Source organism: Rhinoderma darwinii, chromosome 5, assembly GCF_050947455.1.
Source record: "Rhinoderma darwinii isolate aRhiDar2 chromosome 5, aRhiDar2.hap1, whole genome shotgun sequence".
In the NCBI taxonomy this organism is placed as follows: Eukaryota; Metazoa; Chordata; class Amphibia; order Anura; family Rhinodermatidae; genus Rhinoderma; species Rhinoderma darwinii.
The window spans coordinates 35487544-35503600 of NC_134691.1; the positions used below are offsets into that span (position 1 = coordinate 35487544).

The following is a 16057-nucleotide window of genomic DNA, read 5'->3' on the forward strand; positions in this document are numbered from 1 at the left end:
AGCTTCGGTGAGGGGTGTCTACTTATACTTCACCCCAGAGGCGTAGCTAGGGGTTTAGCACAGGGGCGGCAAACACATCTGAGTGTGCCCCTAACACATGTTTACAACTGCAGAGGCGCATCTGGCGGGGTTAGATGTAAACAGCATAGTTTTCTGTGCAACGCAGTTTCTGTAAGCTTCAATAGAAGTAAATGGGTGCTTCGCTGTTTCAATAACGTCTACGCTTTTTACGTAACTTCCATTCACATTATAGTGCCTCCCCACACAGTATAATGCCCCCTCAGTGGCCCACACACAGTATAATGCCCTTATAGCTGCCCCACACACAGTATAATGCCCCTTTTGTGCCTCCATAACTGCCCCCACAAAGTATAATGCCTCCATAGCTGCCCCCACAAAGTATAATGTCCCATAGCAACCCCACACAGCATAATGCCCCCATAGCTGCCCCCCACACAGTATAATGCCTTCATTGCTGCCCCAACACACGGTATAATGCCCCTACAGTCGTCATAATGCCTCCACAGTGCCTAATAAAAAAATACTAAAATAAATACTCACCTGACCCTGTTTCTACGACAACTGGAGGAAATCCCTCTGCTCCTTCAGTCTGTGCTCTTTGTGGCTCTGCGAAGACTGGCGCTATGACGTCACTGCATCGCGCCTGTTTCTGCCGAACCACTCACCGTCGGATTTGCACAGTAAATGAAAGAGCAGGGAGCTGACGGCTCCCTGCTAAAGCATTGGGTTCAAATGTATCTATGTCCGGAGGATGCAGATACAGTTGAAACCAAGACATGCCACGACTGGGGGACTGTCCCAAACCACCCCTGGGACCCACCATCTCAGTGGGCCCGGGGCCACCGCACCCCTGCTAGCTACGCCTCCGCTTCACCCTCACAGGACTTTTTTTGACTGGTGTGGAGGATTAGGGAATGTTGGGAGCCTTTCTCCTTCCAGAGGGATCTTGACAGACCACATTTATTGACACATTGGTTTTTTTATGCTCCTGGTAGAGGGTCAGAGAAGGCTTGGGCTTTCAAAAACATCAGTAGTAAATGAACTATTATGTGTCTTCATTTCAAAAGTCCTTGAACTGACTCCCCCCGTATAAGTAGATGAAAACAAGAATTATTTTGCCAATGGCACTGCGAGCGCACTTCACAGCAGACTCCAGAACTGTGAAATCATTCACAGAAAGTCTTTTTTCTTTCTGTCTGTCTTGTGTTGCATGCTTAATGCTGCACGAAGGGGGAACACGTCCGAAATGACAAGGAAAGAACTGCTTAATGATTCCTTCCAGGGAAAAACACTCCATCGCTTCCGAGATGAAACCTTTGTTTCATTTGGCAAATCACCGTCCCCTGGTCCTGATCGTCTTCGAGAACAAGCAGATTGTTCTGTAATTGGGAATTTGGTTATCCACCTCTGCTTTATGATAAAACCGCCTATTCATCCCAGCAGCCATTTGATCCGACACCTCTCCATGTCCTTCCTTTTATATCATAGTCTCGCCTTCTCTTCTTCTTCCGCCCCCGTTCTGCTGTAAAACAGGCCTTAATCTGGTGTAAACGCTCAAAGGCCCCGGTTTGACTTCACTTATTTTTTATTATACAGTAATTTAAAGTGCTTTAGATCTGGCAGTTCAATTTATTACATGCAATCAAAGTCTAGGGTCTCCGTCCACTCTTCCCTTACGGATCTGTAAGGTCTACCTTCGTCTTCATTGTCATTCATTACACATCTTTTGTTTATCGTAGCCACTTTTGGATCTATACAGGAGGCACAACAGCGCATCTCCCTTTATTCACATTGTAATAACATCTGAGAGCCCGTCATTTTTAGTTTTCTTTGATGAAATCCAATTCTCCCCTATTAACATGGCAAGGTTCAGATGCAGTTTTTTATCTATTGATCCTAAGCCTGCTGCCTTTTATCTCCTGCATTTTAAAGTCAGCAGCCACCAATCCGTTTCTAGATAAAAGAGAAGACGACGCTTTCTTCAATGGGCTGGAGATCCATATTGTCATGTTGAGACTTATGTATCCTGTAGAGTCATTCATGGTTTTGATTTTCAATAAATCGCCTCCTATTGCAATTTCATGGGTATATGTTGTTTTGCCAGTGTAAAAAATATCCCTTCCTATTAAAAATCATGGTGTGAAAAGTTAACACAAATTCATAATCCCAAAGTCCAATAAACTCTACTGAATTCTGCTTACAGTTTATTCACGGTAGTCTGTACATCCTAAAAAGGCCTCTGGTTCACTTTCTTTCTACACCATTTCCTTTCTTGCAGATAGAGAGCACTTAATATACTACATAATGCTTTTTTTTTTATTTTTTTATTTTTTTTGAAACAGCGCCACTCTTGTCCACGGGTTCTGTCTGGTATTGCAGCTTAGCCCTATTCCTTTAAATGCTGCAATACCAGGGTCCATGCACAAATGTTCCTGAAAAGGAAGGCGGCATCTTATCTATTTCTGGACAAACCGTTTAAAGTGGAACTCTGTGTTATTCACTTACTGAGGCTTCTTTTTCTACTATATGTGTGGCAATTACTTGTAGTTAATAATAATTTTATTCTTGTCGTAAGAGAATTCATCACAACATGCACTGACTTCCTGATGGGCTTGTGCTTATACACAGCAATTAATCTGATTTAACAAAGCTGCAGTGTAAAGCATGGTGGAAGTACAGATCAGCCGTCTGAGCCACTGATGAGACCAGAGCTGTATTTCTTTTGCAGTTTGGGATAACATATCTGTCAGTTATCAGGATAGTGGAGGTACTACCGAACATGGAAATATGGAGTTTTATGATGTTTGCTTAAGTGCTTAACAGACTCATTGATATTTTCTCCTTGATTCCGGTCAGCATTTATATTGATGTACGCAGTAGACAGAGGAGAGGAGGTGGAGGATGGTGGTTTAAAGACTCTTGCTATAATTGGGGAGGGAGAGCTGTCCGGGGAAGTCATCTGATTGGTTAGATCATACAGTGCCGCTCTCCATCTCCACATCAGGAAGAGCCCGCCCACTTAGCACAGTTCTAGAAAGAAAATTTGCATTTTTTGTTTATTTTTCACTCTTAATACTTTTATTTTGCAACAGTAATAACAAAGTAAAGACTTCTACACTAAAAACGACATAAACACCCATATATCCACCCAGAGTTGAAGTGGAAAAGAAGAAAACATTTGTTTTTTTTCTGTAACGGTCGGTACGCTTAAAATTGGAAAGTGTTCATCTATACCACTTCCAGGGTTTTGGTCAATTTGAAAGTGAATGTCCACCATTTAATTTTTTTTTTTTTTTTACTTTCAATTATTTACTCTTAATTCTGTGCTGATTAAGAATCACTTAACAATATATCTTAATAGCAGCTGAATCTGAATTTTTCTTTTGCAAAACAGAGTTTTAAATCCCCTGTATAGACATAGAAGTTAATGATCATATTCTGGCTGACCGCAGCCACCTCTAGTGGGAGCTTAGGTGCTTATTGCATATTGTTTATACAATAAACTCAACATTATGCAGTAAGATCCCGCATGTGGCAGCTACAGGCTTACTCTACACCTATACATGGGATTTGAAGCTCTATACCAGAAAAATGGTATATGCTCCAACCGCTATAAAGATATTAAGAAATTAATCAGCAGAGAATATATCCCATTGTACGTTTTGGGTGTTTTTTTTTTTCTTTTTGGCATGCGTCATTGGTCGACATATGCAACTCGATGGCATACGTCTGGACTATATATCCTGCGTCTACACCATACGCTATATGAACACACCATACGCTATATGAATACGCTTTATATCCTGTATACAGAGCAGCTGGTTCTGGGGCTGAAACCTGTATCCGTAACTTAGATGTGATCGGTAACCGCTCGATTCTGCATGTCAGAGATGCGCAGGACCCACTGACACTGAACCAGTCAGTGCCACTGCTGACCTGACGGATTCAGGTCTCGGTGCACAACACAGCTGCTCTGTATACAGCATACAAAGCAGCTGTATCTCAAAAAGTTAAAATAATTTTTAATAAAAATTATTTAGAAAGTTGCACAAAACACACTGATACACATTTTTATTAAAAAAACTAAACGATTTCAAAGGTATACATCGCCTTTAAATGAATATGTTGCAGCCTATGAAGGATTTTGTTTCGAATGTTTCTATTTTTACAGCATACCAGTAATGTATTGTTTTGTCTTCTTGCAGTGTGGAGGTCACGTTGGCAAAGCGAGATGAAGGATGTATGTGGACAGAAGTGATTGTTGGCGATAAACAAGGAGAATTTGTAGCAGATCCAGCACAATGTGCAGCAATAGCCGGACAACGGACGCATCTCACATCCGAGGACTTGGTAAGGAGAATTCTGAGAATTTCATATAGCTGTGAGTAAGTTCTACAGTGATCATTGAATTGAAAGTGAAGCAGACACGCCATACAGTGAGCAATTTACTGTAAAAGGATTAAATTAACGGAATGTATTGTAATTAAAGCCTAACCCCATCCCAAACATAACAATTCAGTTTCTTCACCTAATTCAGTTTTATGTGTTAAGGAGTTCTCATGAAGACAACCCCTTTTCATACAGAAGCCGCTGGCTCGGCGATCATCTGATTACTGTGGTCCTGGCTTCTCTAACCCCTAGCTGTGTTTGCCGGACAAAAGTCGTGTCTGGCTATACATTTCTCCTGCAGCGACCACTGCAGGGAAAATTAAGAATTACACGGTGACCATCCAAATAAATGGCCTCATGAGACAACCACTTTATACACATGTCCCTGAACCTAATTATAGGCCTAAAAACTCCCCCCACACTCAGAGCTCCCACACAGACTTCCCGATATCTCCCCTTATTGAGTGCTTGGCCTAATTACTTCGCACCCAGCCCGATTATAGAGAGAACTGTGTAGCGTCGTGTTGCACGGACAGTCCTAAATCCTAAAGGGGTGAGTAGAATTCTATACACCGATATGAAATAGTGGGGGGGGGGGGCGTGGCCTGCAGCCAAGATGGTCGGACGTGTCTGGGCTGAGCTCCCAGGGACCGAACATCCTGGCATAATCCTGAACCGACCTGGCACTGCATCGGCGTTTAGCCGGACTATCCTGCGGCCTTCATCCGGGCTGTGAGCCGCCCTGCAAATTCGCTACGTCGTAATAACTTACGTATCATTGGTCTGCCGGAGAGAGCTGAAGGTCAAACTACTGAAACGTTCATTGAACAATGGCTCAAAACTAACCTAGAGGAAGCAGCATTTTCAACTTGCTTTGTAGTTGAGAGAGCGCATCGCCTCCCGGCTAAACCACTGCAACCGAGCGCACCACCAAGACCCTTCTTGGTCAGGTTGTTAAACTACCGTGATCATGATACATCTCTGCGCCAGGCCCGGCTGAAAGCTCCGTTGAAGTTTGCCAATTCCACTATATCTATAGTCCCCGACTTCTCCACAGATCTTCGGTAAATGTAGCTTGTTGCTTCTGAAGTCAAGAGGAAATTTAAGGACCGTAACATGCCTTATTCTATGGCTTACCCTGCTCCCCTACGGATTGTTAGCGAGGGCAAGGTGATCTTTCTGCACAGCCTGTCGGAAGCTAACGAATGGCTTCAGATGCATCCTCCATCTGCTTGATAGCGTTTGCTGACCAACTGCAACTTGTTGAACTGTTTTCTGGAGAGGACTAGGATCTTGTAACATCGGGTGTCATCCGATCCCATGATATCCTTTTGATGCTTCCTTCATATATATTGTTCTTTAAAAAAAGTGCCTCAATAGAATAATTTGGTCAAACACCAAAGTCATAATTTAAACACATATGTGGAAAATCAGTGTTAAATAACCCATACATTTTCAAAATAAAATAGTTTTTATTGAGACATGATAAAAATACAAAATACAGATAATAGCATCAAAAATGGATTAAAATCTAAGTCCTCACACTAAAGAAAGTACTGAGTGGGCTACTGGCCAGAACATCTATACCATGCAGAAGTACATTGTAAAGAAACAGCCATGGTAAATCACATAACAAAAATTAAAAACTGTGAAATAGACCATCAGAATCGATAGACGGAACTGGCAAGGTAGCCAAAAAATGAATAAAAGAGAAGTTGACAGACCGTGCAGATATACAATGGGGTAAAGAGTAGCGATGTGCCAGGAGCCCACTTACACCCAACGTGTTTCGCCACCTGGCTTCGTCAGGGGGAAAAGCCCCATCTGCTAGGTTTGCAAGAGACCCACCTCACTGATGACAGATCTTATTGCCTTAAAAAGCCATGGATCCAATGGGCATGTCCTTCTTATCACACCACTTACTCTAGTGGAGTCTCTTTATTAATAAACCAATCTCTACAATGGAACTCCATACAAATTCGCAGGGACCCTGTGGGCAGATTCGTGTTTGTATATGCTGAAATTGGTGCCAAACCATATGTCCATCTTATGTGTTTACAACCCACCGCAAGCCGGTATTTCTCTTCTTCAGGCCGAATTTGCATTTGCCCACCAATTCCCTGCTCCCTCTGTATTATGCATGGGCGACTTTAATCTGGTTATGAACACTAAAATGGACCGCTTCTTCCAAATTCCTGCCCCCTCTATGACGGCCCCCTACCCCTTTGAACCTGCTGATGATGGGTATGGGTTGGATCGATCTATGGAGATACCATAATCCTCAGGTCTTAGAATACACTTGTCATTCTTCTGGGAGACATACTCTCTCGAGAATTGATTACATTTTTGGCACTCCTAACATATCACTGAATGTCTCCTCGATCTCTCATGACCGTAGAGGGATTTCAGACCATAGTGCTATACTCCTTACATTGGAATTCCCAGGCCAGCGTCTCCTACACAACTGGAAGTTTAACCCCGTTTGGCTAACACTGATTGGTCCCTCTGATCTCATAGCAGAACAAATTAAACAATTTCTGCAGGTTCACCACCTCCCTATCTCACATACCTTAAAATGGGACACTTTTAAGGCTTACCTCCGTAGTGGTTTGCTGTCCACGATATCGTATATTAAGAAAACCACAGCCCACTCAGAACGTGAAATGGAGAGCCACTTAGCTGCTGCGCAATCTTTGTATATTTCTAACCCCACAGAGGCCCATAGATCTGATTGGCTGAGTATCTCTCGCTTATATAAGCATCAACTTCACCTGAAAACAAAACGTAAACTCTTCTTCACACGACAATATTCCTTTGAAATTGGCATATTGGCCCACTTAATTAGAAGGGACGGCACTTCTAATTCTGTTTTGAAAATGAAGGATGTCCTGAATTACTTACATGACCTGACATTCCCCTCCCTGTCACCTGAACAGATCACACTACTTGATGCCCCTATATCTATGGAGGAATTTCCGGACGCTATACGAGATCTGGCATCCCATAAGTCCCCTGGCCCTGATGGACTCCCTGTCGAAGTTTACAGAAAATATCTTGAACATCTTGGCCCACTTTTACTGGATACTCTCAACCAGGCTCTGCTCGCCCACTCCCTCCCGTCTACCTTTTATGATGCCTCTATCATAGTACTATTAAAACCTGGTAAAGATCCGGAGTGTTGTAGTTCATACAGACCAATTTCCTTAGTTAATGTAGACTATAAAATTTTAACCAAAATCCTTGCTAAGAGGCTCAATCAGGTTATTTTGACAACTATACATCCAGATCAAACTGGGTTCATGCCCAGGAAATCTACTACTATCAATATTAAGAGAGTTCAAACAATCGTACAGGTGGGCAAAACTTCTAACATGCCATGGGTTATTGCCTCCTTAGATACTATGAAGGCATTTGATTCTGTTGAATGGCTGTTTCTTTTGGCCTGCCTTCAACTTTTTGGCTTTGGACCCAATTTTACAGCCTGGATCCAACTATTCTATAAATCTCCTAGGGCTAATGTGGTGGTAAATGGCATCCCCTGTGACTCCTTTCCCCTGCCAGAGGAACAAGGCAAGGCTGTCCCCTTTTACCAGCATTGTTTGCAATAGTTAAAGAAGCTGTGGAGATCCGATCAGAGGTCTACCCCACAATAACGGGTGTTCAATGGAAGGGGAAAACAAGTGTGGTGGGTTTGTATGCTGATGATGACATGGTTCTTTTTTTACACAATACTAATGAGTCCTTTAGCCATGCTATCGGCCTACTTGAGATTTTTCAGATTTCTCAGAGCTTAGTCAATTGGTCAAAATCAGCTATTATGTATTCAGCCTCTAAGCCGACCCCAGATACTGTTGTGTCACAATGTGGTTTCGCAGTGGTAAGCAAATTTACGTACTTAGGGATTGTCCTGGTACTAGACCATCATGGTGTGAGGGACGAAACTATTGATCCGTCATTGACCCATATCAGCCTGAAATTAAAACTGTGGTCTAAATTGCCATTGTCAATTGCTGGACGCATCAATCTGATTAAAATGGTCTTTTAACCTAAATGTTTATATATTTTACAGCACATGCCGATCACAGTCCCACAGTCATATTTCCGCTCCCTGAACTCCTTAACTATTAAATTTGTTTGGGACTCTTCCAAATCTAAACTTAAACTTACTACTCTACAGCAGCCCAAGACAGATGGAGGGATGGCACTGTTTGACTTACACACTATTTAACGGGTCAATAACGCAGCATGAAAGACTGGTTTTTAGCTGAACCTTTGTTAGACTCAACCAATTACTTGGCCTCCCTGGTGGCTGGAAACAGTCTGCTTAGTTATTTGGAATACCCTCAATTTGCGTGACCTACAGAAATACTCCCCTTACATAAAACAGCTCTGGCGGTGTGGTGTACTGCCAAGACCATGCTAAGTTTTAGGGGTACTCTCCCAGATCTACCTCTATGGAATAATCCCACTCTGCCATCCCTACATAATATACCGGACCCTGAATGTTGGCAAGGCTTGTGGATTGGGAGGCTTGGGGATGTCTTTGATGCGGGGCTCTTTTCTGACATTTACTCAGTTACAGGAGACTTACAACTTCCCTCGCCTACAATGGTATAGATCTCTCCAACTCCGACATGCCATTCAATCTCCGTTTCCACCCAATGATGGTATTATATCTGAATATCCACTTGTTGGTATATTAAAGTGACAGGGACCTAAGGGCCTCATATCAACAATATACACATCTTCTCTCTTCTAAGATGACTTCGACATCACTGGTCGTATTTGATAAATGGTTATTACAAATCCCGGACCTTACCCCGGATGATAGAGATGCTGTGTTCAGCTCTAATTTATTGGTTTCCCCGGCTATTAATAATAAACTGATTCAGCTTTATATTATACACCAATCCTATTTGACACCCAACATAGGGGTTGCCTGGATAAGTTCTTTAAGATATGGGGCCCGTGGTTGAATACCACTGAGACATTTGATGACGAAATACCTTAACCTACATTTTAAGACGTGTATCTAACCTTCCTAGGTTTCTTATATAGATTATCATCTGCTATCCTTACGCCTTTTTGGCTTTGACGGCATAGATAATAGGTTTTCTTGTTGGTTTTGTTGTTTTATTGATTTGTTAAAATGGCAAAATACTCAAATGTTGCTGACTGTATTCTTACTTTTGTGATATTGTTATACCTGTGCTGTACCATGGCTTATTTTCTTTTTGCATTTTTTAAGCATTCTTGTACACAATTTCATCCTGTCTGCAACATTTTAAATAAAACGAATTTAAAAAAAAAGATCTGAAATAGTGTAGTGACCCCTTCCCTGCCCTAGACCACCAAGGATGTGGATGTTAACTGTGTCCCTAGACCACCAGGGATATGACATTAGCACCTTCTCTGCCCTATACCACCAGGGATACTGCCATAGACCCCCAGGGAATCTGACATTGACCCCTGTACTGCTCTACACCAATAGGTATGCAGACATAAACCCCTTCAGCTCTAGACCACCAGGATTAAAGATGTTAACCCCCTCACGTCTAAAGACAGCCAAAGTTGCAGACCTCTACCCCTTATCTGCAATTTACCACCAACAGTGCTGATAATTAACCGCTTTACTGACCTAGACCACCAGGAACCCTACTGTAAACCCCTTCATTACCCTAGACCATGAGGTATTGACCCCTTCGCTGCCTTAGACCACCAGGAATGTTGGCATAGACACTATAAAACTATTTATCAAGACGTTGTATAAAACTTTTTACCCGGACCCTATGGCTCATAATTTGGGTTCTATTCGACAATGTTTAGTTTAATGCGGTTTTGGATTTTACAGTTTAGAGGGAATCATGCCTAGGCCCCTTACCACCCTCACTCACTAGCTACAATGGCTTAGAGGGAACATTTAAAGCAAGTGCTTGGGAATACATGGACAGCCTGTTGATTTCAAAGGGCCTTGTGTAATGCTTCATTTCTCCGGTTTAGCTCATGCCAATTTGTGAGTGACATTTGTTAAAGACTATTCTGTGAGTTACTGTTGTGTTATTAGACATATATCATAAATTAATACTGTACATCTGGTCTGGTCAATTCGATCATTTCATGTTTGCTTTTATTGTCAGAATCCAAATCCGGACTGTGAGAAGCCTCCGTGCAATGCTCAGGATCTGGAAGAGTGTGACGTGTCTCTTGAGGACAGTACAACTTTATGTAGATTTGATGGTAACACCATGAAGGCTACTCATGTGGTAAGATACTATCTACACTAAAGCATTGAGAATATATTTCAAATTTAAGTTCACTTCAAGGGAGAACTACCAGAGGAAATCTATATACGCCATAGGAAGCTTCTGTGTGGGTGTCCCTTTGACAACACTTTCTGGCGATGAGTTGCAGTATGACTGCTAAGAGTTTCCATGTGCACACTGGACCTAATTATCTTCGATCACATATTGTCGATAGGATCTGTTTCCTCCTCTGAAGTTTATTTAATCGGGAAAGTAAATATGAGGAGTTTCCGCTTTGGACAATACTTTGTTAGAAGGTTCCCCCAAGAATAAGCTAATGTTCCAATTCTCAAACCTCCGCGATCAGTGGGGTAACCCATCTGCAAGTGTTCAGTTTCGCATGCCACGCCATTGAATTAATATAGATCCCATAAGCCTGCTGTATACTACTCCTATATAATATACCCACTGGCACTGCCCCTCACACAGTATAATTCCCGCATAGTGCTCCCCACACAGTATAATGCCCCATAACTGCCCCCACACATCATAAATTCCCATGTATAATTCCCACATAGCTGCCCCCACGCTGTATAATGCCCCAATAGTGCCTAAAAAAAATAAAATACAGACACTCTCCTAACCCCATTCCAACGACGAGTGGAGGAGTTCCCTCTGCTCTTTCAGTCTGTGTGGCTCGGCGCAGATTTTTCAGGTTCCGCTGCACTCCTGCCATGTACTGCTGTTTCTTGCATCCTATTGGTCCACGGTGTCCTCAATGCCCACCCCATTTACTTCTTGTTTAGACTCAATGGCCTTGCGCCATGGCGGGCGGACAGTGACCGCCCCAATAGTATATACTCGGATGATGGGGTAATATACAGGAATAATGGGGTTATATATAGGAATCATTGATCATTGGGGTCATATACAGGGCTGATGGCTGCTATATACAGGGATGATGGTGGTAATATACAACGACCCCTACCATCCCTGTATATACCAGTCCACCATCCTCCCTATATATTACCCCATCAACCCTGTATATAACCCCCATCATTCGTGTATATACCATTGGGGGATGCACTGTCCGCTCGCAATGGCGCACGGGCTTTGCGGGTAAACAAAAAGTAAATAGGGCAGGCATTGAGGATACCGTGGACCAATAGGATGCCTGAAACGCCGGTATATGCCAGAAGTCCAGCGCAGACAGGCCTGAGACTGTTGACATCGCGCCTGTCTGCGCTGAACCGTGAGTGGCTGGCGTCACACAGTGAATAGTAGAGCAGGGAACTGATGGCTCCCTGTTCTACTATAGGATTCAACTGTATCTGCGTCCTGAGGACAGAGATACAGTTGAAACCGGGAAAAAAGCGAAATGCACAAGATGACCTCGGTTATCTGCCCGGAATTTCGGTTTCTGTTTTTTTACGATTAATTGCCCAGCCCTAGAGGACTCACAACTATTATCTCAGGATTCCCTAATAGGATATTTGAAAAAGGGTTTTCTAAGCAAGACAACCCTCCGCTTCTTACTGCTTTTGCTTGCAGTTAGACTTTATGGGCACGCCACTTATGTTATGCCAGGTTAGTTTTTATTTTGTTTTTTTGCTTTCCCCTTATTCTCCCTCCTGTACTTAGAACATGTGGGAATAGGGTGGAGCTTTGACTACTTTTTTACATTTGAAACCCGAACCACCCCCCCCCCCCAAATTCCTTTGCTTGCAGTGGAGAAAAAGCAGAATTAAACTTGTAGGATAGGACCACTGTTTCTCTGTAGGTTTTTACAAACTACTGTTTGTTTCATTGACTTTCAGTGCTTGCGGAATGACAAACAAGTAAGTGTTTGCTTCATGTGGTTTTTCTCTGTGTTTCTAGATTGCTTGAAATATTTGGCCATATTTTAGTGAAACCAATCGTGTTCTTTGTGTGCTCACAGATGTATAGTCTTTGGTAGTGTAGAAAACGCAGCATTTTTTTCCCCGCAAGAGACTAAAACACGGCTGGGAAAAAAAAGGCCCCTGCCTCATGTTCGGACATCTCTTTGGTGCTGATTCCGATGCGATTTCCACATCAAAATCTCTGTAAACCGGGCCTAAGGCTCCAAAACTAGGGAGAACAATGTGTATACATTTTACTAAAATTGACACTTTCATCTGGCTGTAGATGGAACGATGTTAGTAAATGACCAGAAAAGGATAGTGATATATACAAAAACTTTTTTTTGCTGTTTGGGATTTAGGTGCACTGAAAGAAGACCGTGGACTCCTAGTTCTAAGTCTTCTATATTTATGAGGAGGTCGCTCCCCCCCCCCCTGCCTCTCTCCGCAGTGAATGACAGGCTGGTATGTATGCACATATATACAGCACCCTGTCAGCCACCACGTAGAGGGGTGGGGGTGCTGCACCCCTTATTAAATGTAATTGTTTGGCTTGAACATTGCAGCTGCTGATTCTTATTCTTTTATAATACAATGAAAGGGTTGCGTTGTTTTGAGTGTTTTTCATTATTTCTATACACACATTATCTACTATAGTCCATAAAGGACAAGGACTTGTAGAATTAAGCACCTGGGGCTTTGTGGAGGTGAAGTGTTTATGAGAATAATGTGACTTTCTGAGGCCTGGTTCAGATCGCGTTTAGCGTGTACGTCGGGAAAGATGCTGGCATACACCCTAAATGTGTCCATAGGGCTCCATAAGCTCAACGGAGGCCAAGAGTATCCTAATGGCCTCCATCAGGCGGGTATATGTCTGTATACCTTTTTTTGAAGGAAGGAATAACGTAGTGGACTATGCCATTCCACCCTGAGGGACCCTGTAAAAAAACAAACGTATACTGGGAGTCTTTGTGTGATGCATGCCACTCTGTATACCTCGGGGAGTTTTCCCAGGCCAAGAGAGCATCAGGGAGCGCTTGGCCTGGGGACTCTGGCCCTAGGGAAGCCCCTAACGTCACTGTCCGTATATGGACCGTGATGTCAGGGGATTTTAACTACGGAGTCCGTGACCAGAGCATCGTAAGTGTGTGTGTGTGTGTGTGTGTGTTTGTTTGTTTGTTTGTTGTCGTCAGGGGCTCCTCCAGGGGCAGGCGATGCTCTGGCCGGGGCTCCAGCATTGTAGCTCGTGACATCTCTGTCCATGTATGGACAGTGACTTCAAATAACGCTCTGTCTGTGGAGTTTGGGCGATGTATCCCAATGTATGCCCGAATACTTTGCTACCTTCCGTCAGAGGTATATGTTGAGACTCCTCCAGGCGAATACATCCGACGGAAAGAAAAAAACGAGACGTGAACGAGGCCTAAGAAGAAAATCTATTTCAAAGCAGCTTTCAACTCCATTAACACAAAATTAAATTCTTATTCCAATTTGCAGACACACAATCCAATCTAGATGGCAATTGAGATATAAGCAATTACGTAAAGGGGTATTCCTGTTATAGAATGCAGATCTATGCAACGTTCTAATATACATTTGTATATCAATTATTCAAGTTTTCAAGATCTCTACTTGTAGTCATTGAATAGAAGCTTGATTTGACTATTTCCAGAGGATTGAAATTTGTCACTGTCATGTGATGCGCCCACAGGTGCACAGCTCATTACAGTACAGTTATCAGAACTCGATTGTAACGAGCCATGCACCTGTGTGAGCATCACGTGACCAGGACTGATTTGTATCCTCTGTAAATAAAGGTTACCATTCAGTCTGATAATCTGGCAGAATGGTAGCAGAGTATAGAAATTAAGACACTGCTCGGATTAAATAGATAGGAGCATAATTTGCATCAGTATATTTGTGCTTTATCCTGACTTTCAAGGCAAAAGCGATCGTATTACAGCTCTGTGCATCCTCCGAGTGTAAATGAAACCGAAGAAGTAAATTTTATACATGGTACTATTCTGTGACCATTCAATAATCTGGAACCCATCAGATCCCATTAATGCTAGTTTAAAGGAATTTTATTGTACCCCATGATCCGGTTTCATAGCTTAGAATATGTGTGTGTGTGTGTGTGTGTGTGTGTGTGTGTGTGTATATGTATATGTGTGTGTATATATATATATATATATATATATATATATATACAGTGAAGGAAATAAGTGTTTGATCCCTTGCTGATTTTGTAAGTTTGACCACTGTCAAAGACCTGAACAGTCTAGAATTTTTACGATAGGTTAATTTTACTAGTGAGAGATAGATTATATAAAAAAAAAAAAAAAAACAGAAAATCACATTGTCAAAATTATATATATTTATTTGCTTTGTGCACAGAGAAATAAGTATTTGATCCCTTTGGCAAACAAGACTTAATACTTGGTGGAAAAACCCTTGTTGGCAAGCACAGCAGTCAGACGTTTTTTTGTAGTTGATGATGAGGTTTGCACACATGTTTTATGGAATTTTGGCCCACTCCTCTTTGCAGATCATCTGTAAATCATTAATATTTTGAGGCTGTCGCACGGCAACTCAGATCTTCAGCTCCCTCCATAAGTCTTCGATGGGATTAAGGTCTGGAGACTGGCTAGGCCACTCCATGAACTTAATGTGCTTCTTTTTGAGCCACTCCTTTGTTGCCTTGGCTGTATGTTTCGGGTCATTGTTGTGCTGGAAGACCCAGCCACGAGCCATTTTTAATGTCCTGGTGGAGGGAAGGAGGTTGTCACTCAGGATTTGACGGTACATGGCTCCATCCATTCTCCAATTGATGCGGTGAAGTAGTCCTGTGCCCTTAGCAGAGAAACACCCCCAAAACATAATGTTTCCACCTCCATGCTTGACAGCGGGGACGGTGTTCTTTGGGTCCTAGGCAGCATTTATCTTCCTCCAAACACGGCAAGTTGAGTTAATGCCAAAGAGCTCAATTTTAGTCTCATCTGACCACAGCACCTTCTCCCAATCACTCTCAGAATCATCCAGATGTTCATTTGCAAACTTCAGACGGGCCTGTACATGTGCCTTCTTGAGCAGGGGGACCTTGCGGGCACTGCAGGATTTGAATCCATTACGGCGTAATGTGTTACCAATGGTTTTCTTGGTGACTGTGGTCCCAGCTGCCTTGAGATCATTAACAAGTTCCCCCCGTGTAGTTTTCGGCTGAGCTCTCACCTTCCTCAGGATCAAGGATACCCCACGAGGTGAGATTTTGCATGGAGCCCCAGATCGATGTCGATTGACAGTCATTTTGTATGTCTTCCATTTTCTTACTATTGCACCAACAGTTGTCTCCTTCTCACCCAGCGTCTTACTTATGGTTTTGTAGCCCATTCCAGCCTTGTGCAGGTCTATGATCTTGTCCCTGACATCCTTAGAAAGCTCTTTGGTCTTGCCCATGTTGTAGAGGTTAGAGTCAGACTGATTAATTGAGTCTGTGGACATGAGTCTTTTATACAGGTGACCATG

At 42.7% G+C, this 16057-nt stretch overlaps 1 protein-coding gene across 1 annotated transcript in view; it reads left to right on the forward strand.

The window, feature by feature from the left end:
* Positions 1-16057, forward strand: part of NUDCD1 (NudC domain containing 1) — a 142644-nt gene that overhangs the window by 103493 nt on the left and 23094 nt on the right. Inside the window, exons 7-8 of the mRNA XM_075825820.1 lie at positions 4227-4371; positions 10548-10673. Coding sequence (XP_075681935.1) covers positions 4227-4371; positions 10548-10673 — 271 coding nt within the window. The remainder of the gene's footprint in view (positions 1-4226; positions 4372-10547; positions 10674-16057) is intronic.